We start from the raw sequence: 21,372 nt of genomic DNA, 5'->3' as shown, positions 1-21,372 counted from the left end.
GGCCATTACTGCCTCCAGCCCCCTCTCCATCCTACCCAGTCACCCTGAGGGTGGGAGAGTCACCACGCAGGCCAGGCCAGGCCAGGCAGACCCCGGAGCCTGTGTGCTTGTTATCTGGGTATAGGTGTGGGGGTGCGGCCCAGGATGGGGGGCTCTAACAAGTCCCCAGGTGGGCCGAGGCTGTGGGGTCAGGACGCAACTTTGAGAACTACTGGCTTGGGGACTATCGCCACCTAGCGTCAGTGGCTGGAACTGCCAGTCCTAAAAGGGATTGCCTGGTTATCAGTTCACAGGAGCTAAGGGACGGTGGCCAAGGTGCCTCACAGGCGCTAACCACATGCCACATGCTTACAACCCCGCACGGCCTGTGCTGCTACCGTTTCACAGTTGAGAAAACCGAGGCTCAAAGGGATTATGCAACTAGTCAGGGTCATGTAGTCACTCAACAAATTTTTTCCGAGTAGCAATTACAGCCGTATGGATAGGACGTGAGGAAAAAAAATCCCAATTTGCAATAGTCAAAGAATAGGAGCTGGGTGCAGTGGTACAGGCCTGTAATCCCATGACTCAGGAGGCTGAGGCAGGAAGATTGTAAATTCAAGGCCAGCCTCTACAACTTAGCTAGACCTTGTCTCAAAATTTAAAACTAGAAAGGGCTGTCACTCTGTGGAAGAGCACCCCTGGGTTCCATCCCCAGTAACAACAACAACAACAAAAAAGGTTAGGGCTGTGGCTCACAGTAGAGCACTCGCGTAGAACATGCAAGGCCCTGGGTCCGATCCTCAGCACCAGATAAAAATAAATAAAATAAAAAGATGTAAGCATAATATTTAAAAGAAGAAGACAGAAAGGAAAGGAAAGAAGCATGCAAAGAACGGCAATTAGCCCGTAACTGAGTGGCAGCTGTAAGTCAAGCGCCAGGAGTCTGGGGTCCACCTTGATTCCCCACCCCCACCTCCCAGCCCCCCCCATCCTACCTGGGTCCAGAATGGGCTTTCCCGTGGAGGGGAGGGAGACGGTGGAGCTGGGCGGCATCCTGCTGGTGTGGGAGTCCACCAGGGGGCTCAGGGTGGGGGCCGAGCTGCAGGGAGAGACAGACAGGGATGACGATAGAGCTGGAAAAGGGGGACAAAGCCTGGGTCCCCAGAACCTCTGCCCAAAGTCCCTGCCGGGGACACTGCAGAGACAAGGTTTCCAGCCTTCTGGCACAGAGCCCAGAATAGCTTGTGGGCTTGACATGGGGGACCCAGCCCAGGCCACTCTGCCCCTAGCCCAGCTGTCCCAGGCACCCCCGGGCATGGCAGGGGCAGTGCCATCTCTGCCGCAGCCAGAGGGAGAAGAGGGGACAGGATCACCTGGCAGGAGCCTCACTGCTTCCTGGGGTGCTGCAGTCGGGGTGGGTCCCTGGGGGACGCGGCTCATAGGTGGCGTCCCTCTCAGCCACACCTGTGGGGTGGGAGGCAACATGGAGTCAGAGCCGAGGAAGAACCGGGGTCTCCAGGGAGGACTTAACTGGGAACTGGGGACCCGCCGGGAGGTAGTCACTTCTGAGATGAGCAGGTCTGTTTCAGAGGTCACCCAGGAGGGGGCCCTGGGCTCTGGGCCTCCTGATGTTACTTCAGAGAAACCTTGAAGGAGGGCCCGTCGCCGACCTTCCCAATCCTGTCTGTCCCTCCCTGACTCTGTTTGCCTCTCGAACTTTTTTTCCTGAGCTGCTTTCTTGTGCGGCGACCCTGGATTCCGGGAACAGCAGCTCTGATTGACAGGCATCTTGATGGCAAGGAGGGCCAGGTTGGCAGCACAGATCCCCCGTGATGAGCTCCCCTCCAAGCAGGGGCGGTGTCCCAGGAAGGAGCCCAGGCAGCCCGGAGGCACGATGGGGACTGAATCATCCCCTCAAGCCATGAAGCAGGATCGCCTCCTTCGCCAGCATTCCCCTGCGCTATAAGACCTCCAGGTTTCCGTCAGCCGCTCTGGTCACCGTGTCTCCGTATCTGTCCTCCTGGTGTGGCCATTCAAGCCCCTTTCCTTCCCTTCCCCACCACTGGGGTCGGGCAGATGGAACGGAGGGCTGACTGTGGCCGTGGGACTCCAGTTACAACCTGAAATCCCCTAATTTTTAAATGTAGTCTTGATTCTTTAAGGGATTTTTTTTCTTTTTGAATCAACTTTATTGTGGCATAATTTTTTTTTTTTTTTAATGCTGGGGATCAAACCCAGGAGCTGCCCATGCTAGACAAGTGCTAAATGGTGCTCACCCACTGAGCTACACCCCCAGCTCCCAGGCATAATTCATGTACATGAAAAAGTCCCCTCCGTGCACAGCTTAATGCCTTCTGACGAATGTAATTATAACTCCGATCAAAACAGAAACCATGGGCTGGGGCTGCGGCTCCGTGGGAGAGCACTTGCCCCACACGTGTGAGGCACTGGGTTTGCTTCTCAGCACCCAATATAAATAAATGAAAAAATAAAGGTCCATTAACAACGAAAAAAAATATTTAAAAAAAAAGAAAAGACACAGAAACCACTTCCACAGCCCCACAAAGTTCCCTGGCGGCTCTCCCCCTCCCCCAGCGCTCCCCAGCCTGTAGGCACGGCCAGCCATTGACCTGCTTCACATCCCCACGGGGAGTCGCCTGTTCCAGAATCTCGTACAGGCAGACGCATTCAGCGCGTGCTCTTTGGTGCCTGCCTTCTTTCACGCGGAATAACGTTTCCGAGATTCACCCTGCATCAGGACCCTTTTATTGCCCGTAGCAAGCTGCCACGGCGGTGGGACACTGTCAGATGTCTGCTCGTGAATTGACTGGCCTTGGGCTTATCGCCAGTTTGAAGCTCGTACAGATAAAGCAGCGTATCATTTCCTCTCTCTCCTGCCCAGGAGGGGTGGCTGGGTTGTCCTGTTGGACAAAGTGTTCCGAGCTGGTCACCTCTGATCTGACCCAGTGACCATGCTGTACAGATGTAGAGGACCACAGAGCTCAAGACAGAGCCAGAATGCAGGGAGGGGCGAGGGCCAGCCCGGGGCTCTCTCCATTGGACCACACCACCCCCTGCCTGTGGCCTGGGCACCTTCTTATAAGCTTACCATTAACTGCTTTTCTGGAGCAGAAAAATTTGGCCCACATTTGAAACAGGCTGTGACTCATTACGACACCTCTCCAACCCACAGCCCTGGTGGCTGCACTTCTCTGATGTGGTACAAAGAACCCCCTCAACACACACTCCTCCTTTCCAGAAAGATCTCACAGTGCATCTCAAATTTTTCCTGAAACACCCAGAAGAGACAGGGGGACCCTGATTAGTCTCCTTCGGCTGCTCAGGTCCTCAGGAATTCTCCTCTTTAGGGAGGTCTCCCCAGACAGACGCTGCATCTCTTCCACCTATTTCCTGGATTACTGGTATCTGAACCAGCTGAAGTCTGGTGGCCTTGGGGTACGGGAAGTGGATGTCCTTTGTTAGGAGAGCCTCTCTGTATTAGTAAGTCAGCATTTGAAATGTCAATGGACTTCAGTGAGATCGACTTTGAGAGGGCAGGGAGTTCCGGGGCCCAAACACAGGCACTGTGTCTACACCCAGTCAGTGCCAGGAGAGCAGGGAGAGCCCCATCTCTCCCAGGGCAGCCTGGTGTGGTCAGACAGGCCTGGGTCCAAGCTGCGGCTGGGACACCTGCTGGAATCCAGCAACAGACCTGCTGTCCCGCCTCTAAGCACAGAGGGACTCCCTGGGTGCCTCTCACTCCCTCTCCAGAGGGAATGTAACTTCCTCCTCCCTCCCTGGGTTAGTGACCCTCCCTGTTTTTCTCCTCCTGGGGATCAGGAGATAAAGAAGAGGCCCTGTCTAACCCCTTAGGTAGTCTGACTTGTTCTCTGGTAAGGGTCTACTAGAAGAGGGGGGAGGGTCTTCCTACTTTTAGGTTCCATTTAGGAACTTAAAAAAAAAAAAAGACATTGGGGAGGATCATGAACTGAAATTGATTTCCATGCATGGATGAGGTTGTCAGAATAAACCCAACTACTGTGTATAACATAAAGCTCTAATTAAAGCCAACCAACCAACCAAAGAAACAAAAAGGATAATATTTACTGGACTAAGGTACTTCTCTTTGAATCCAAATACTCAATTCCTCAGCCATTTTTAAATTGTCAAATTGTCTTACCTTCCAGGTGAAATGGATTCTCTTTTTGTATACCCAGCAATTGCTCAAAATCAGGTGAAATCTTCATGTTCACATTTGGACTTATAAATTTCTTGTCAGCTTTTTGTTTTTCCTGGAGTTTCCAACTGCCTTTTTTTTTTTTTTTTCTTTTTAGGTTGTTGTTGTTGAGAAAAGAATAGTGTGCCTCCCCCACATCCTCAGACTGTTCCACTCTGCTAACCATGAATAGCACAGCAAATGTCCCTTTTAGTCCTGGAGACACTTCCCTGGAGCCTTCCCTGTCCCTGCTCTGATCTGACTCATCTGTCCTGCAGCAAGCTGTCATTGCGGGACTCTTCCTTCCTGTTCTCCTGTGGTACAGTCAGTTTTTTAGGTTCCATGGATTCCTCTCTTTGCTTTTTGCCACCTCATTTAGCTGCATCAGATCTTCAAACAGCTCTCTAAGAGATGATACACGAAGAAAAGTTCTGGACATTTTACACCAGAAAATGTTTTTATTTTGCCTTGAAATTCAATTGCAATTTGGCTGCATACACATAGGTTCTGAACTAAGACGAAGGTGGTATGGTCCAGCGGAGAGTGCTAAGAGCTGACCCCCGGGCTCCCTGCGCTCCAGCTGTAGCCTCAGTTCTGTGGTTCGCTCCCCCCATAAAACAAGGTAGCTGGGTGGGATCAGAGGTGCCCAGCTTTGGACTGCCCCTCAGACATTCTGACTGTGTGCCCAGCACAGTGACCCTCCTACCCCAGGTATTTACTCATGAGAAATAAAAACATCTGTTCACCCAAGACTTATCCAAGAAAATTCACAGCTGCATTTGCATCGTAACAGCCCCAAACAGAGGGGTGTGGACGTTCACCTTCACGCCTGGGTGTGGGTAATTCATTCCTCCTGCTGGCTCTTGGTTGGTCCTTTGATCTGAAATCTCATATTATTCAAGTCAAGTGCACAGAGAATGTTGGGGTGACACTGTGGGTGTGAAGCCTGCGGCAGTGACCAGGTCAGAAGGGCCTTGGAAAACGGGCAGAAGACCCAGGGTGGCAGGGTGTGCACAGAGGGGACCAGGATGCCTTGGCTGGCAGGAGACCTAGAGCCAGCTGCTATTTGTACTGGGAGGGCCACACTGACTCGGTCACCAGCCTGAGTCCACCAAGGCACTCTGGGAAAATCACGAAGGCAGAGTGCCACTAGATGTCCCTAATCACAGGCTTGGCCGACAGGCCTCAGCAGAAGCTGGCACCTCCCTGCCACAGCGGCCCTCTAGCCCCCTCTACTGGCGATGCTGCACACTGCGCCCACAGAAGTGCTTCCAGTTCTGTCCAGAGTGGCAAAGGGTTCCCCAGTAACCACACTTTCTAAAGGCCATTTTGTGTCCTCTGAAGCCTCGCTGTTCCTTTTTCATAGTATCTATGTTCACTTTACAGATATGACAAGATCTTGAGTTTTCCCATAAATTTTTTTAAAAAAATTAATTTTTTCCTTGTAGGTGGACACAAACCATATATATTTTTTTATTTTCATGTGATGCTGAGGATGGAACCCAGTGCCTCACGTGTGCTAGGTGAGCTCTACCTCGGAGCCACAACCCCAGCCCCTCCCGTAAATGTTTTTAGTGTTGATTTCTCCTCTATTCCTGCCTGGAGTTCCGCTGCTCCATCTGCAGCGGTGTCTCTCTGCTTGCTCATCCTGGTGTTCTCCTCCACCGGGCGGGTTCCCTTCGAAGTCTGAGGATCTCTGAGGCTCTTCCGTATTTATCAACAAAGACTCTGCTGAATATCCAGCTGAAGGGGATTTTCTTCTGCTGAGGTGTTAGTCTGTCTCTTCCCTGAGTGGGGAGGAAGACTGCCTGCACCTTGGGCGGGAAGTGTGGGCTGGCGGGCTCTGCTTTTGGACTGGCCTACGGACGGGTGCACCCCCAAACACAAACGAAGAGGGCTTCGCAAGCAGAATGGCGGCTCATGCTGGTACCATCGCTTCCCCTCCGTGTCCTTATCAGAGATCTGATTGTCTCGCAAGGAGACAAATACTCAGGCTCGTCCTACAGCCTGGCCGAAGCCCGTGCTGTGACAGATTCCATGTTTTCCTTTCAGGATGTACTGACAGCACACTGCGCTCCCCCGGCCCCCACCTCCCGCCCCTCCACTTCACGGCCTTCCCTGAGCCCGGAGCCTCTCTGGAGGTGAAACAGCTCGACATGCAGAGGAGGCCCTCACTTCTGCATCCCTCACTGAGCGATCAGGTGAGCTATCCTCCACCTGGTGCCGTTTGTCACCACCTTTCATCTGGTTCCAACTTTCTAGAAACTTGTTGACATTTCTCAGCTGCCGACGAGCCCATTTTTTTGCCACGACCATCAAGGGTCTCTACTTTCCTGCAGCCTGCAAGCTCACCATCTTGAGATGGAAAACTCTTCAGAAACTTTATGCTCTTCCACCTGAACTCCTAACACAGCCTTGCAGACGAGCCAAGAAAGGACCAGCCCCGTCATTCCAGGAAAAAGAATTTAAAATATATGTATATCTCTCAAGCTGGGTGTGGTGGCTGCAAACCCAGCGATTCAGGAGGCTGAGGCAGGGGGATCGCAAATTCAAAGCCATCCTCAGCAATGGTGAGGTGTCTAAGCAACTGAGTTCAATCCCCAATACCTCAACAAAAGAATTATCAGAACCTCCTACCAAAATGCTGGATTTTATCCTGTTCACGGGATACAAATACTCTATGATGAAGCAAAGCCCAAGCCTGACCTAGGGCCAGCTGGGGTTGAAGGTCAGCGGCCCCCTTGGAGGTGGGGAGAGGCTCAGGGGCAGGAGTTCCACTCCTTAGCTGAGTGGAGATGCTTACCCTGGGGCTGGACGACCATCCCTGGTGGGCAGACAGGGCGGGGAATGCAGCGGGCACAGGAGTTGGCGACTGACACGGCGCAGAACAGGCCTGGCCGGCACTCACAGACACGGGAGGAGTTCCAGGAGCAAGGCGCCTTCTCCACGAGGTCATCTGTGGGACACAGAGAGGGCTCAGGGGGATGCACAGGATGGAGAGCAGGAGGTGCAGGGAGGCCCCCAGAGGACAGAGAAAGGAGAGTTTATCCAACAAGAAAATAAGGAGTCCCTGGCTATTCTGTTGGGAGGACCCCAGCCTGCTCCAAATGAGCCTCCAGGTCAGGGAAGGCAGAGGACAGAGGAGCACGCTGCAGGTTCTGTCCCCGTGAACTTCTCGGGTGCAGACCATTCCAGGCGATGGTAAGCGAGGGACAGCCTGGGTTGCAGGGTGGAGGGGCGACGGGCGCTGGCGGGGGCTTTGGGGGTGAGGGCTGTGTGTACCCCTGCATGCCCGGGTCGACGATCAAGCCAGACTTTACACGTGTGCACCTCTCTGCAGTGAACTGTGCCTCCAAAGAACTGTTTTTAAAAAGCATCTGGGGACAGGTGAGTGGGCTTAGGGAATGGACGAACTGCGCTTGGCCCAGACCGGGTCACAGGACGGAGCTGTTCCCGAGTCTTACTACTTCTGAATATGTTTAATATTTTTAATGATAAAAAGGTTTTTTTTTTTTTACCCCAAAAGAAAACAATGAAAAAATAAAAATAAAACACTAGAGGTTTTGTAAAAAAAAAAGTGAAATACAGCTTTTATTTATGCTCGGGACTCTTTCTTTCTTCTCTCTCTCTCTCTCTCTCTTTCTTTTTAACCAGGGATTAAACCCAGGGATGCTTAACCACTGAGCAACATTCTCAGCCCTTTTTTAATATTTTATTTGCAGACGGGTCTCTAAGTTGCTTGGGCCTCTCTAAGGAAAAGAACCTTGCTTAAGCACGGGGGTGTAACTCAGTGGTACGGTGCTCACCCAGTAACAAACAGAAAAAAAGGGGAGAGAAAAGGAGAAAGAAAACTTCCTGGTTCCTAAGCTGTACTGGGAGGGCCACATTGACGCGGTCACCAGCCTGAGGCCACCAAGGCGCTCTGGTGGATTTTTAGGTTCCATGGAACAGCTCACACTTTAGAGGGCGGAAGGAATTCTCGGCAGAGCCGTCTCTGCTCTCCGTCTCACAGGTGACGGCAGCTGACTTTGTTTTTACAAAAATGGGCCCGTCTGCTCTCCCAGGGCCTTGCCGCTTCCCCACCAGGAAGTGGAACTGCTTTCCTTCCTTCATGGCCCCCGAGATCTGGGACTGGCTCAGCAGATAGAAATGGCAGAAATAGCACCAGGTGACTTCTGAGGCAAGGTCATAAAAGGGGATGTGGCTCTCACTGGTCTCTCTTGGGATGTCCACCTTCAGGACCCAGCCACCAGGCGGTGAAGAAGCTCAGAGCAAGTCATACGAGGCTGAGGGAGAGGGCCGAGGCCCCAACCCACAGTGACAAGGACCCACAGCCTCCAGAAGAGTCTAGCCTCCAGCCTCCAGGGTTTCCATCTGAGACCCCCGACCCTGGAGCAGAGACCAGCAGTCCCCTCGGTGCCCTGCCTGAACTCCGACCCACAGAAGCCCAAGGACAGTGAATGCTTTGTTTTGCTCTGCAGTCTTAGCAACGGGGGCAGAGATGCCCAATGACAACAAATGTCCTAACTCTCTGGTCCTCCTTGCTGCAGGAAGGAGGCCACAAACAGATGCCATCACACAGTCCTGGTGGCCTCCGTGTGTGAGGGCCACTAACAATACTGCAGTCTGCAGCTGGGCAGCCTCCCCTGCCCTGTGTGGCTCTTGTGGACAAGGCAGGGCACCTGCTGTGAGCGGTCACAGGAAGAGACACATCTCATCAGTAGTGGCAGCGCTCGGCTGGAAGCTGCTCCCAGGGCTGTGAACAGAGTGACAAGAGCCCAGGACCTGGGGGCACGCTCCCCTAGGCTCAAACCCTGGCCTGTGCCTTTTGGAAGTCCCCGGACCTCTGGAAGCCCCTATTTCCTCTTGTGTAAAATGAGGACAATCACAATCTCTGCACTGCAGGGTAGTCACAAGAATTGATGAGACAGCTGGGCACAGTGACATTTGCCTACAATCCCAGCAGCCTGGGAGGAGGCTGAAGCAGGAGGATTGCTAGTTCAAAGGCAGCCTCAGCAACTTAGCAAGGCCCTAAGCAACTCAGTGAGACCCTGTCTCTAAATAAAATACAAAAAAGGGCTGGGGATGGGGCTCAGTGGTTAAGCGCCCCTGGGTTCAATCCCTGGTACCAAAACAAAACAAAAAAAAAATTGATGAGACAAGTTTGGAACAGGTCTGGAGCAGATTTGGAACAGGCAGGTCACCTGTAAATGCTTCCTGGAAGGAGGGACGGGGCGGGTGGAGTCCTTGGAACTCAACCATCACAAACCACAGGTGTGAGTGGGGGTCACCGGAAGTTGAGGGTTCAGAACACCAGAGAGGGACACGGAGGCTCCCGTGGGCTGAGCGGCCCAAACCAAAGACCCACATCATTCGCACCCTCCAGCCCCGGCGCTCCCTGGAAAGAGCCCCGAGGGAGGAGCGCACCCTCACCTCGCAAACAGCTCACACAGGCCGTGCAGCGGCCAGTCCTGTCCAGGTAGTAGTCGGGCTCACACTGCTTCCTGCAGTTGGCAGACCCCCGGGGACACGGCTGCCATGGCGACGGTCCTGGGGAAGGAGGCAGAGAAGCTGGGGGCCAGGCTGCCTTGGCCAAGATGCACCTCCCCATCCTTGGAACCTCCCACCGCCGTGGCCAGCTCCCACAGCCCAAGACGGGGAGGCCCCACTTCTCCGAGGGAGCCCTGAGGCCCAGAGAGGGAGGGAACGAGCCTGAGGACACACAGGAGAAGAGCATCCACTGGCCCCTGCCTCCTTCTCGGATCCACTGTGGCCACTCGGCCAGCCCCTCCCCAGGACCACAGCCAGGTCACTCCCTGCCCTGGACGCTGGGAGCAGCTTTTCAGCAGGGACACCCTGCAGGTGCGCTGGTGACAGCAACCAGTGAGGTCACCAGGTGCTGGTGACCTCTGCTACACTTCAAGCCTTCCAAGTCCCCAAAGGCTCCTGTGCTGAAGGCTTGGTCCCCAGGCCTGGCATTATTGGGAGAGGTTAGAACTTTTACCAGGCCTCGTGGAAGGAAATGAGGTCACTGTAGGTGTGCCCTTGAAGGGGACCCTGGGGCCTGGCCCTCCCCTTCCTGTTCTCACTGCCTCAAGGGGGCAGCTTCCTCCACCTCGGGCTCCAGGCTCCGGCCTTGAGGTGCTTCCTCGCCACAGACCCGAAGGCCACGGGCCAAGGAAACCCTCTCCCTTATTAAGCTGGTTATCTCAGGTGTTTTGTCACAGTGACTGAAAGCTAAGAGTCACGATATCAAAAATCAGTTGAGTTTCCCACATAAGAGCTCGGACCATATGAAATTAATGGTTTTGCAGGTTAAAGATGGTCAGATACGGGCAATTTCACATGACTCAAAATAATACTGACAACAAAGAATCAGAAACAGAAGTACTGACAAAGATATCATTCATGTCATCGTCAGAAAGATTAAATACCTAGAAATCTGACAAAAAGATGTAAGCCTCGCTACCCAGAAAACCACAAAAGTCCCCGTGAGCCGGTCCCACCTCTCGGAGGGAGTCCTGTGGCTGCGGGCAGAGTGTTTAAAGTAGGCCTAAAGCAACGCAGGTCTGCGCTCAGCACGTGCCTGGAAGGCTCCACGTGGTCAGGCCTGGGTTTCCTTCAAAACGAGCTACGGGCTCGGTGCAACCCCAGTTAGGATCCCCAAAGGATACCTGCAGGGTTTGAAAGCTGATTCTAAACTTTATTTTTAAAACACAAGTTACTAAGAGTATCCAATATCCTGTGAAGGACAGAGTTGGAGGTGCTGCTTGACCACCCATTATAACAATCCTGACAGGAGGTGGGCAGGGCTGGGGCTCAGGGACACTTGCCTAGCATGCACGAGGCCCTGGATTCAACCCCAGCACACCCCCAAAAGACAGAATGACATTCACACAGAACAGAATCCAGAATCCATTCCATCAATATAGGGGTCCTTGATTTACAGCAAAGAAGGCACAAAAAAACGGGGAGAGGAACACATTGTGGTGTTCAACGACCTCTGCTTGGACTCCAATGTGGACAGCAGATCTAAATGGGAACAGAGAAGCAACCACGATCCTAGAAAATAAACGGAGGCTAGTTTTGAGGCTCTGGTGGAGAAAAAGACTTCCAAAACAGAACACAGAAAGCCCCAATCACAATCAATCTGTAAGTGAAAATGAGAACATGTTCCAGGCCCGGGGGGTCCGCCTGTGATCTCCGAGACTTGGGAGGCAGAGGCAGGAGGATTGCAAGTTCGAGGCCAGCCTTGGCAACTTAGCAGAGTCCTAAGCAACTTAGTGAGACCCTGTATCTAAAGAAAAACTAAAAAGGACTGGAGATGTAGCCAGAGGTAAAGTGCTCTGGGTTCAACCCTCTGTACCTAAATAAACAAATAGAGCATTTGTGCACGGGCGGCAGGCGGCGGGGGGCAGGGGGAGAGGGCATTCTGCACACAGGCAGAGACCAGGGCTCTGGTCCAGAGTTAGGAGAAACCCTAAAACCAATTTAAAAAAAAAATCCAGGGCCTGGGGCCGTAGGCCAGGGGCAGAGCGCCTGCCTGGCCTGTGTGAGGCGCTGGGTTCCACCCTGAGCACCACATCAAATAAATAAAGAAATCAAATAGTTATTTTAAAAATCCAAGAGAAATAAAAACACTTCATTCACACAGAGGTTCGCTCCATCGTCTTGCATCCCGGCCCCGGGGCTCGACTCCCCAGGCCCCACCGTGTAGACAGGCTGCTCAGTAATAAAGAGGTGTGGACTGGGGGCCAGACCCTTCCTCCCAGGAGCCAGGAGGGCATCGAGCGGACGCAGCAGGGGCTGCCTACTCTGACCTTGGCACCCTGGCAGGAGGACGGGCCAGTGTCCCCTGTACCCGCCCCAGGCCCAGCCCAGGAGGGCCTTAGAAATGCTGCAGGTGCGTGAGCCCGTCCAGGGCCTCTGCCCTGACATCCTTGTTGTCCCCACTGAGAAAGGCCGCAGCTCAGTGCCCACCCGCCCTGACCGCCACACACAGGTGGCCCAGGCATGGCCCTGGGGACAGGCCCCGGGTTCCTGGAGAAGTTACCTGGACCTGGGTCTGGACTGGGCTTGCCCGCAGAGGAGGGAGGTCTGGAAGCCCCGGTCAGTGGAGAGGCATCTTCCAGGGTGTGGGAGGTGACCCCTCTTTGAAGCGTGGTCCTGGCATCGGTGGTGGCTGGGGACATCAGGATGGGCTCAGCCTGGGGAGTGGCATCCCTGGGAAGAAGCCCAAGGTGGGTCAGATGACTCGCCCGTGGGGCAGGGGAGGTCTGTGCTGGGGGTAACCACGCCCATAGAGAAGGGGTCCCCAGACCCTGGCTCAGTCCCCAGCAGGCCTGCTCAGTAATAAAGAGGTGTGGACTGGGGCAAGAGCAGTGCCACCTCGGCTTTCTGGGTCCCCGTGGGGGGGGCAGGGCTGGATGCGCTGTGGGGCCTCACGTGACTTGACCCAGGCACTTGGCAGAGGCACCCAGAGTCCTGAGCCCTGGGCTGAACCCCCTGTGTCCCAGCCGGGCTCCCCCAGGCACCCCTGGGGGTGGGTCAGCCCCACCTAAAGGTCACATGGAGGGGAACTGGAGGGGAGAAGGCCAGTAGTCACCTGGCGGGGGTCTCGCAGTCCTCTGGGCTGGCGCAGTCAGGGCTGGTCCCTGGGGAAGGTGGCCCACACTTAGTGTCCTCCTCTGCTGTGCCTGAGGAGGGGACAGCAAGGGCTTCAGAACAGGCACTGAGGAGCCCAAAGTGTCTAGGAATAGACCTCTCACCTCGCCAAGCCCAAGGCACCGATGGCCTTGGAGGACACCTTCCTGCGTCCACTGCCCCTGGAGTAGGCAGCCAGGGTCTCCCGGGATCACGTCGCCCAGTGCCAGCCTTCGTGGGCAGCACTGGGCTGAGAGAACCGTCCTCCAGGAGGATCCGCAGGACGAGGCTGGACCAGCCCTCCCTGGCACTGCTCGGTGGGCCTGCTGAGGTCAGACCAGGCCACCGGCTCAGACAGGTTCCAGGTTTTATTTCTGGTCACTGAAAAGGCAGAAAGCAGCAGCTACCTCCCTGCCGCAGCTGGACAGGAAGCGAGCGAAGAGCTGCTGGTGAGCGTCCCCAAACAGACCAGCCCAGAAAGGGACAGAAATGAGAGACGGGCAGACGGGACACTTGGATCCAGCTAGACCTGAAGCTCCCCAGAGCTATCCCCAGAACTTTCAGTGACACCTGCCCCAATCCTGGAGATGCTGTCACTTGCAACCCAGAGAGTCCCGGAGGACAACAACCCACCAGGTGCCCCAAATTTGCCCTCTGCCAAGCTGTGCCAGGCTTTCAACAGATCATAACAACACACTCTTCACCCCACAGGTGTCTGGGTAAACAGCGTATAAACAATGGGCCGGTCACTGGGCGTGACATCCTGTAAATTCTCAACAAATGGCATCTGCTTCTCCCCATCTGGACTCCTGCGCCCTCACTGAGAAGGTGACCTCCATCTGTGGCTCTGGAGGTGGGGGAGGGGGGGGCGGGCAATGCTGACTTCTGGTTTGGCTGTTCCCTGCTCTGCGTTCTGGGCCACTTCCCCACCACCCCTGGGCCTGACTCCTCCATCTGCAGAATGGGGCTGTCACGGCCACCCTAATAGAAACTGGACATTCAGGAGAGACGATCCATGGAAGCTCTTAGCAGGTGGTTTAGCTGCGAGCAGAACTGGAAAGAGAACTTCCTTTCCATTTTACTCTCCTAGTGGTCCCGAGAGCTGCCCACTAGGAGAGTTCCACAGGGGACTCCAGACGTCAATCAGGGTCTGGCAGCCAGGGTCAGGCACCTGTGAAGTAAGACTGTCCCACAGAAATAGGACGTGAATCCCATGCGCCAAGTTAAATTTTCCAGGAGAAATATTTTCTTTTTTCTTTCTTTTTTTTTTGTTTTTTGTTTTTGGTACCAGGGATGGAACTCAGGGTACTCATCCACCGAGCCACATCCCCAGCCCTAATTTGTATTTTATTTAGAGACAGGGTCTCACTGAGTTGCTGAGCACCTTGCCATTGCTGAGGCTGGCTTTGAACTTGATATTCTCCTATCTCAGCCTCCAGAGCCGCTGGGATTACAGGTGTGTGCCACTGTGCCTGGCTCCTGGGAGAATATTTTAAAAGGTAAAATGCAATTAATTTTAATAATATGATTTATTTAAAGCAATATATCTAAAATACTGTCAGCAGGCAATCAATGTAAAAATAATTGAGACGTTTTATATTCTGTTTTTCATACTAAGTATTTAAAATCCAGTGCGTATTATATATTATATACTCCCAGTACCTCTCAATGCAGACCAGCCACACTTTAAGTGCTCAGGGGCCACCCAGGGCCGGTGGTACCACACTGGGCAGCAGAGGTCCAGGGGCTTTAAGAGCAGTCTCTGGCGCCACTGTGTGGCAGTTGCTGGAACCCACGCCTGAACTGAGTTCAGAACTGCAGGCTGTTTTTCAGACAAGAGTTTCTAAGGCTCCCACGGACTTCAAATTACACCTCATTTTTCAGATGAGGAGACTGAGGCACAGAGAGGGGTGGGAACCTGCCTCACCAGCAAAGCTTTGCAGGTAGCCGTGGCCCAGAGCAGAGCGCTTTCCACTGAGCCACCCTGCCCAGCTTGCAGGGGAGGTTTTGCATGTTCCCTTTCGGAGGCTCTCCTGTGGCCCAGGGGAATCTGGTCACATGGGAACCCACCCAGCACGGGTCTGACCTCCCCGCCCCTGGACCATCCTGGTGCTTGGTCCGGGTCCGGCCCAGGGAGCAAGACAGGCACCCAGACGGGGACAAATGGACATCCTTGAAAGTGGACACAGCGCTCTAAGCAAGCGCACAGAGGCATGGCCTGGGGAGAGGTCAAGGACGGGCCCTGGAGGACGAGGTGTTTGGATGGAAAGCTGTGGAGGATTAGCTATGGGACAGGGACGGTCCCTGACAGAGGGCGCAGCCGGGAGGGGCCCAAGAGGAGCCCAAGAGCGAGGCAGCTCCCCCGGCTGCTTGAGGGCCCCGTCCTGAGGCTGGGAAGATGGGTGGACATGCTTCCCACCTTCTCCACCAGGAACAGCTAAAAGCCCGCCCGGGCGCCGCGTACAAGACGGACACAAGGGGACCGACAGGTGGGAAGAGAAGGCGGATGGGCTCCGACGAGGACCCGAGGAGCGACGCCGGGTCAGCCCTGGAGGTCTGGTCGATGCTTCAGAAATCCAAGACGCAGCTGGTGGAGCTGGCAACCCGGAAACACCAGCAGGCGCAGAAAACGCCAAGCACCCTCGCCACGGCATGGTGGAAGACCATGAGGTCTGTCCAAAGCCACCCACTCCCCACACCTCCCTTCTGAAGGGCATTCTTCCTGCCATCCAGACAGGATCTGCGGCTCCTGTCCCTTCTCTAGCTATGACACATCTTTGTAGTGTCAGAAAAGCACAGAGAGGATAAGGACCTTGCCGGAGGTCACACAGCAAGTTCAAACAGAAAGCCAAGTTTCTCAGCCTTGAGCCTGGCACCTCTCCTGGCACCCCTAACTCCAACACCCCAATTCTGAAACAAGAAAACCAGCTCCATCTTTTACAAAACTCCCAGGACAGAGATTGAGATTTCCCTCTTGGGTGTTGGGGGGAGGGCGTTAGAGAGCTCCCTCCTCCAGTCCGGCCTGTGCCTTGGCCACCAGGGTCCCTCTGAGCCTGGGACATAAGCCCAGGGCAGCAGAAGGCCCTGAGTGCCAAGGACCTCGTGACACTGTGAAAGGAGAGTGGCCTGGCCCGGGGCTTGAGGAAGTGGGTGTCAGAAGTCACTTGGGGGTCGGGTGGCAGGAGGGGTGCAGTGGTGGAAGCAGTGGGGATACTCACCTGGAGACTGGACCACCTGCCCCGCTGGGCAGACGGTGTGCGGTGAGCAGCGGGCACAGGAGTTGGTGGCTGACGTGAAGCAGAAGGAGCCCGGCCGGCACTGGCAGACGCGGGGGGACGTTCCGGAGCAAGGCGCCTTCTCCACGAGGTCTGCGGACGGACGGACAGGCGGGGTCACACAGGGGGAGGGGGCGGGGGTCAGGGGATTTCCAGGGACAGCTCAGCACGCACGGCCTCCCTTCTTTCCAGGGAATTCCTGACATGAGGACAAAGGGCAGGCAGGGGCACCTGCAGCCTCCGCCTCCCGTCCCTATCCCCAGCCACCACCCAGGTGGCTCAGAGAAGTCAATCAGTCAAAGCCCCAATTTAGAAACAAGCAAAGAAGACATGGGGGGGGGTGTGTGGCTTGGACAGTACTGCTGGGTGAAAGAGGTGCGAGACCCAAGCAGAAAACCCCCGGACCCAGGGGACGCTCCAGAAAAGAGGAGGCTCAATTACAGAGACAGGAAAGCAATCTGTGGTTGCCAGGGGTAGGGAGGATGGAGGGATGATGGTGCGAGGCTAGTCCGCAGGACACTGTGACGGTGGACACATGTCATTATCCATTTGTCAAAAGCCACAGACTGTACAACCCCGGGAGTGAGTCCTAATGTGAAGTGTGGCCTGTTGTTAATAGTAATGTATCATAGTGGCTCCTCAGTGACAAGGGACATACCACGCTGATGCAAAATGTCAACGGCAGGGGGAATTGGTAGCGGGCGGAGGGAGGGCACCTGGGAACTCTGTATTCCCTGTTCAATTTTTCTATCCATTCCAACCGCTCTAAAATAACGTCTGCCAATTTTTTTAGTGGACAAAGGATTTGAGTCAACATGTCTGCAAAGGCATATTGATGACCAATGAGTGCATGAAGAAAAGGCTCCCCATCACAAGCCCCACTGGGGTGTCTAAAGAAAAAAGACAAGAGCAAGTGTTGCCAAGAGCTGCAGTTTGGCTTTGTGGTGGAGGCGGGGGAATCGCACCCTGGGGCACTTAGCCACTGAGCTGCATCCCCAGCCCTTTTATTTTTTATTGAGGCAGGGTCTTGCTAAGTTGCTGAGGCTGGCCTTGAACTTGCAATCCTCCTGCCTCAACCTCAAGTTGCTGGGATTGCAGGCGTGTGCCACCATGCCCGGCTATAGTCCCTCAAAGGTGCATGTGTTGAAGGCTTGCATCCCAGCCAGTGACACTACTGAGAGGTGGCAGAACCTTCAGAAGGTGGGGCCAGGTAAAGGAAGTGAGGCTGGTGGGGGGGCACCCTTGAAGGGGATACTGGGACCTCCCACCCCTTTCTGTCTCACCCTCTTTGCTTCCCAGGCCACCAAGGTGAACAGGCCTCTTCCAGGCTCTGCCACTATAATGCACTGGGCCACCAAAGGCTCACAAAACAGGCCTAGTGACCGTGGACTGAAACCCTGGCCAAGGTAAGCCTCTGTCAAGTTGAGAGTCCCCGGTATTCTGTCACGTGCTGGAAAGAAGACGGACGGGAAGGTAGGGAGGCTGCCATCCTCAGACCTTGCTGGAAGGAAGGCAAGTCCACTGGCCCTTCCTGAGAAAGGCACACACACGGTCACCAAATGGTGTCCGTGCCACACCTAGGTGGATGCCCGAGAGAACTGAGAACCTGTGTCCACAGAAAGGCGTGGGCACCAGGGTTCACAGGAGCATTATTATTGGCAACGGCTGGAAAGTACAGACCCAAGTGTCCACTGACTGATGGAGGATAAAGACAACGCAGAGACCACGCTGTGCTCGGAAAACCGGTGCAAAAAAACCAACTGCAAGTTGCTGTCAGGCTGAAGACATCCCCAGGGCTGCAGAGCGCACCCACAGGGGCCCTGAGAGAAGCGTGGTCAAGGGCGGCAGCAAGACAGGTGAATCCCCCTGACTTGGGTCAGAGGGAGGGGTTCTTGCAGTTGGTGGTCAGGAACAAAGGGACTTTATCCATGCCGGAATGTTCTGGTTTATCTCAAGGTAACGTCAAGGCCATCAGCACATTCCTGGAGCTGACAGTGGGTCCTGTTGTCAGGCTCCACCTACTGCTCCAATGGCTTTGTTCACCCACAGCATGCTGGGAGACTCTGGCCAGGGTCACTCGGGGGCCTTGTGGTCTTATGGTTCAAGATGGCCGAGGTCAGGTCAAGCTGAATCCCTCCAGACATAGTGCTATATTCAGCCATAAAAAGAAATGAAGTACTGACCCCGGCTCCAGTGTGGGTAAACGTTGAGATCCCTGCTACGTGAAAGAGAGCAGCCGCTAAACCCACGTACGGCCTGACTCCACTGATATGAAATGTCCAAAGTGGGGCAAATCCATGGAGATGGAAAGCAGACTAGGGGTCTCCAGGGGGCTGGGAGGAGAGGAGAAATGGGAGGTGAGGGTGTCTTTTGGAGGAGATGAAAATGTTCTGGGATTAGACAGTGGTGGTAAGTTGCACATTGTGAATATTCTAGAAACCACCAAACTGTGTACTATAAAATGGTGAGATTCTTTTCATGTTATAGGAATTTTACCTCAATAAAAACGTGTCACTGGGGCTGGGGTGGTAGCTCTGCGGTAGAGCGCTCACCTAGCACACGCAAGGCGCTGGGTTCGATCCTCAGCACCACATAAAAAATCAACTTAAAAAACTAAGGTACTGTGTCCAACTACAACTCAAATATATATATAAAATATGTCACTGGTCAGATTCATTAATTAATGCTTACCGTGTCTGGAGCACAAGGGGTGGCCTTGGAAGACCAGAAGGGACAAGGCCACCCTGAGATATGTAGATGGGATTAGGTAGAAGGAGCCACGGCCAAATATACACAGGAGGGTGGCACCAGGGAGGCGGGAGAGGTTCTGGGGCTCCAGTCCCCAGGGTCCCCAGGAACAGGGAATCGACGGGGAGCAGAAGCAGCACCCGTCAGCAGGCTCCCCACCCTGCTCAACCTCGAGCACCGCAGAGCTGCAGGCCAAGCGTCTCCCCTGGAAGAGCCTCTGGGAGCCCACCGGTCACTCCCAGCCCCCAGTGGAGGGCCTCAGAAGCCCCATTCCGACCCCAGCATCACCCGATGGCATGTGCACAGGGACAAGAAGTCACCAAGCATCAGGAGAAACCAGCACCAGGAAGAGGAGCCCTAAACTCAGAGAGCAGAGACCCCAGGGAGCAGCAAAGGGGAAACGGAACGAGCTTCTGGATGCAGCAGGATCAATATCCCGAGACAAAAAACGAGCTTCAGAACACGATGCTGGGGTGCACCGGCTCCCCTCACCGGCCGGAGAAGACCGCCCTTCCCAGCCTTCCTGGTCGCTGGTCGGGGGTCAGGGGTCATGGGACTACGTTCTGACCACAGGACATGGGCAGGAATGAGAAGGCCCCTCTGGAACAGGACACCACACCACTGCTCAGGTTCCCAACGCCCTGGAAGCTGTGATGGGGAGGGAAGAAAACCTGGAGAATTCTCAGAAACCAGACTGAGGGCAGAGGTCTCCCAGGAAAGGCCCCAAGAAGCAGCGGGGAGGCAGCACAAGCCCCCGGCCAGAGGCAGGAAAGACCCCTGGATTCGCCAACTTCCGGAGGCAGCCCAAGCTCTGGGAGTGGCAGATGCCACAGAGTGGGGTGTGCCGCTGTCTAGGCAGCAGGAGCTCTGACCGGGAGGCTGACAGAGGCCAAGCAGATCCCTGTCCCCCAGCAAGGAAGAGGCCCATCTCTGGCTGAACCGCACTTCCCATCCTGGGCCCCTGGCTCCCAAAATATTGCTCAGTCCCCAGCGGAGCCAATCGTGAGGTAGGTTGGGCAGCCATGACCAGGTGAGCAGGACAGGGCAGTAGGGATGAATCAGAGTCCACAGGTCACGGGGCTGGAGATAATAGGGAACTTCAACACAAAAGAAGCTGTGTACCCTGGCAGCCCTAAACCCTGCTGTGGGGGAGGAAGGAAGCTCAGCCACCAGGCTCCACCCACCATCAGGTGGGCAGGGAGCAGCTGGGGGAAGATGGGGAAAATCACTGTTTCAGAAGTTCCATCCCCAAAGCTCTAGAAAGGAGCGGAAGGGGCAAAGGGGTGCATTACGACAAAAGATGAAATTTCAACCCCTTCCTAGGCCCAGGGGCCACCTTATCAGGTCACAGGGAGCAAAGCCTCCTGGGAAACATCAGGACTCCGTAGGTCCCCGAGCCACCGCCCTGGGGTGACCCGCTCAGTCTGTCCTGAACTCCTGCTTGTCACTCTGTGCCACTCACTGGAAACTCTTGCTGCGAGGCTGTGACAACTAGCAGCTAGGACCCCGCAGCCACTTGGGCCTGCAGCAGATCCACACCATGTTGTCCAAAAAAACCAAAATAAGAGGATTGTGACTTCACCACAGGAGACAGTGCTGCCTTAAAAGATTCTTAACCTCGCATCAAGCAAGAATCATAACCTCTTTTCTTAATTTTTTTTTTTTTTTTTTCTGGTGCTGGGGATCAGACCTTGGCCTTGCCCGTGCTGGGTGGAACTCTTGCCACTGAGCCACACCCCGGCCCTCTTAACTTCAGAGGAATTTTTTTAAGGAGATACTATCTCTTTTAATAAAAATACTTAGTTTATCTAAGATCTGTCACTTCCTTAGTTACATTTTTTTAAAATTTTTTTAATATTTATTTATTTTTTTTAGTTTTCGGCGGACACAACATCTTTGTTGGTATGTGGTGCTGAGGATCGAACCCGGGCCACACGCATGCCAGGCGAGCGCGCTACCGCTTGAGCCACATCCCCAGCCCTCCTTAGTTACATTTTAGTTTCTTCTTCCTCTGATATATTCAACTAAATTGAATGTAGATTTTAATGTCATGAATAATACGCTGCCATTCTCTTAAAACACCTTCTCTCCTGGTGTCTAGTCTGTCTGGACCCTAGCTACCCATCTTCCTCTCTCAGGTGGGGGACAAAGAGGTGTCAATCATCCAATGATGACACAAGTTCCTTACCGATGGAGGACTGGGGAGGACAGCATGCTCTCCTGGAGTGTGTGAATGTCTTAAAACAAACATATATAACTTTCACTTCCTACACTGCGGTCATGACATTTAAAAATATAAAGATCGCCAGGTGCAGTGGCACATGTCAGCAAACCCAGCAATGCAGGAGGCTGAGGCAGGAGGATTACAAGTTCAAGGCCAGCCTCAGCAACTTATAGCAAGACCATATCTCAAAAAAATAAATAAAAAGGACTGAAGGTATAGGTTAGAGGTAAGGTGCCCCTGGGTTCAATCCCCAGCACTGAAGAAAAAGAAATAAAGATATATGT

General features: G+C 54.2%; 1 protein-coding gene across 1 annotated transcript in view; it reads right to left on the bottom strand.

Moving 5' to 3' along the window:
- Positions 1 to 21,372, bottom strand: part of Tnfrsf8 (TNF receptor superfamily member 8) — a 58,647-nt gene that overhangs the window by 12,087 nt on the left and 25,188 nt on the right. Inside the window, exons 6-12 of the mRNA XM_077791358.1 lie at positions 16,060 to 16,209; positions 12,804 to 12,894; positions 12,258 to 12,421; positions 9,632 to 9,748; positions 7,002 to 7,154; positions 1,356 to 1,446; positions 978 to 1,081 (exon numbers count right to left, since the gene is read on the bottom strand). Coding sequence (XP_077647484.1) covers positions 978 to 1,081; positions 1,356 to 1,446; positions 7,002 to 7,154; positions 9,632 to 9,748; positions 12,258 to 12,421; positions 12,804 to 12,894; positions 16,060 to 16,209 — 870 coding nt within the window. The remainder of the gene's footprint in view (positions 1 to 977; positions 1,082 to 1,355; positions 1,447 to 7,001; positions 7,155 to 9,631; positions 9,749 to 12,257; positions 12,422 to 12,803; positions 12,895 to 16,059; positions 16,210 to 21,372) is intronic.

The sequence above is a fragment of the Urocitellus parryii genome, chromosome 11 (genome assembly GCF_045843805.1).
Source record: "Urocitellus parryii isolate mUroPar1 chromosome 11, mUroPar1.hap1, whole genome shotgun sequence".
Classification (NCBI taxonomy): Eukaryota; Metazoa; Chordata; class Mammalia; order Rodentia; family Sciuridae; genus Urocitellus; species Urocitellus parryii.
Note: the sequence above shows the minus strand (reverse complement) of the source record. Positions and strands in the feature narration are given on the sequence as shown.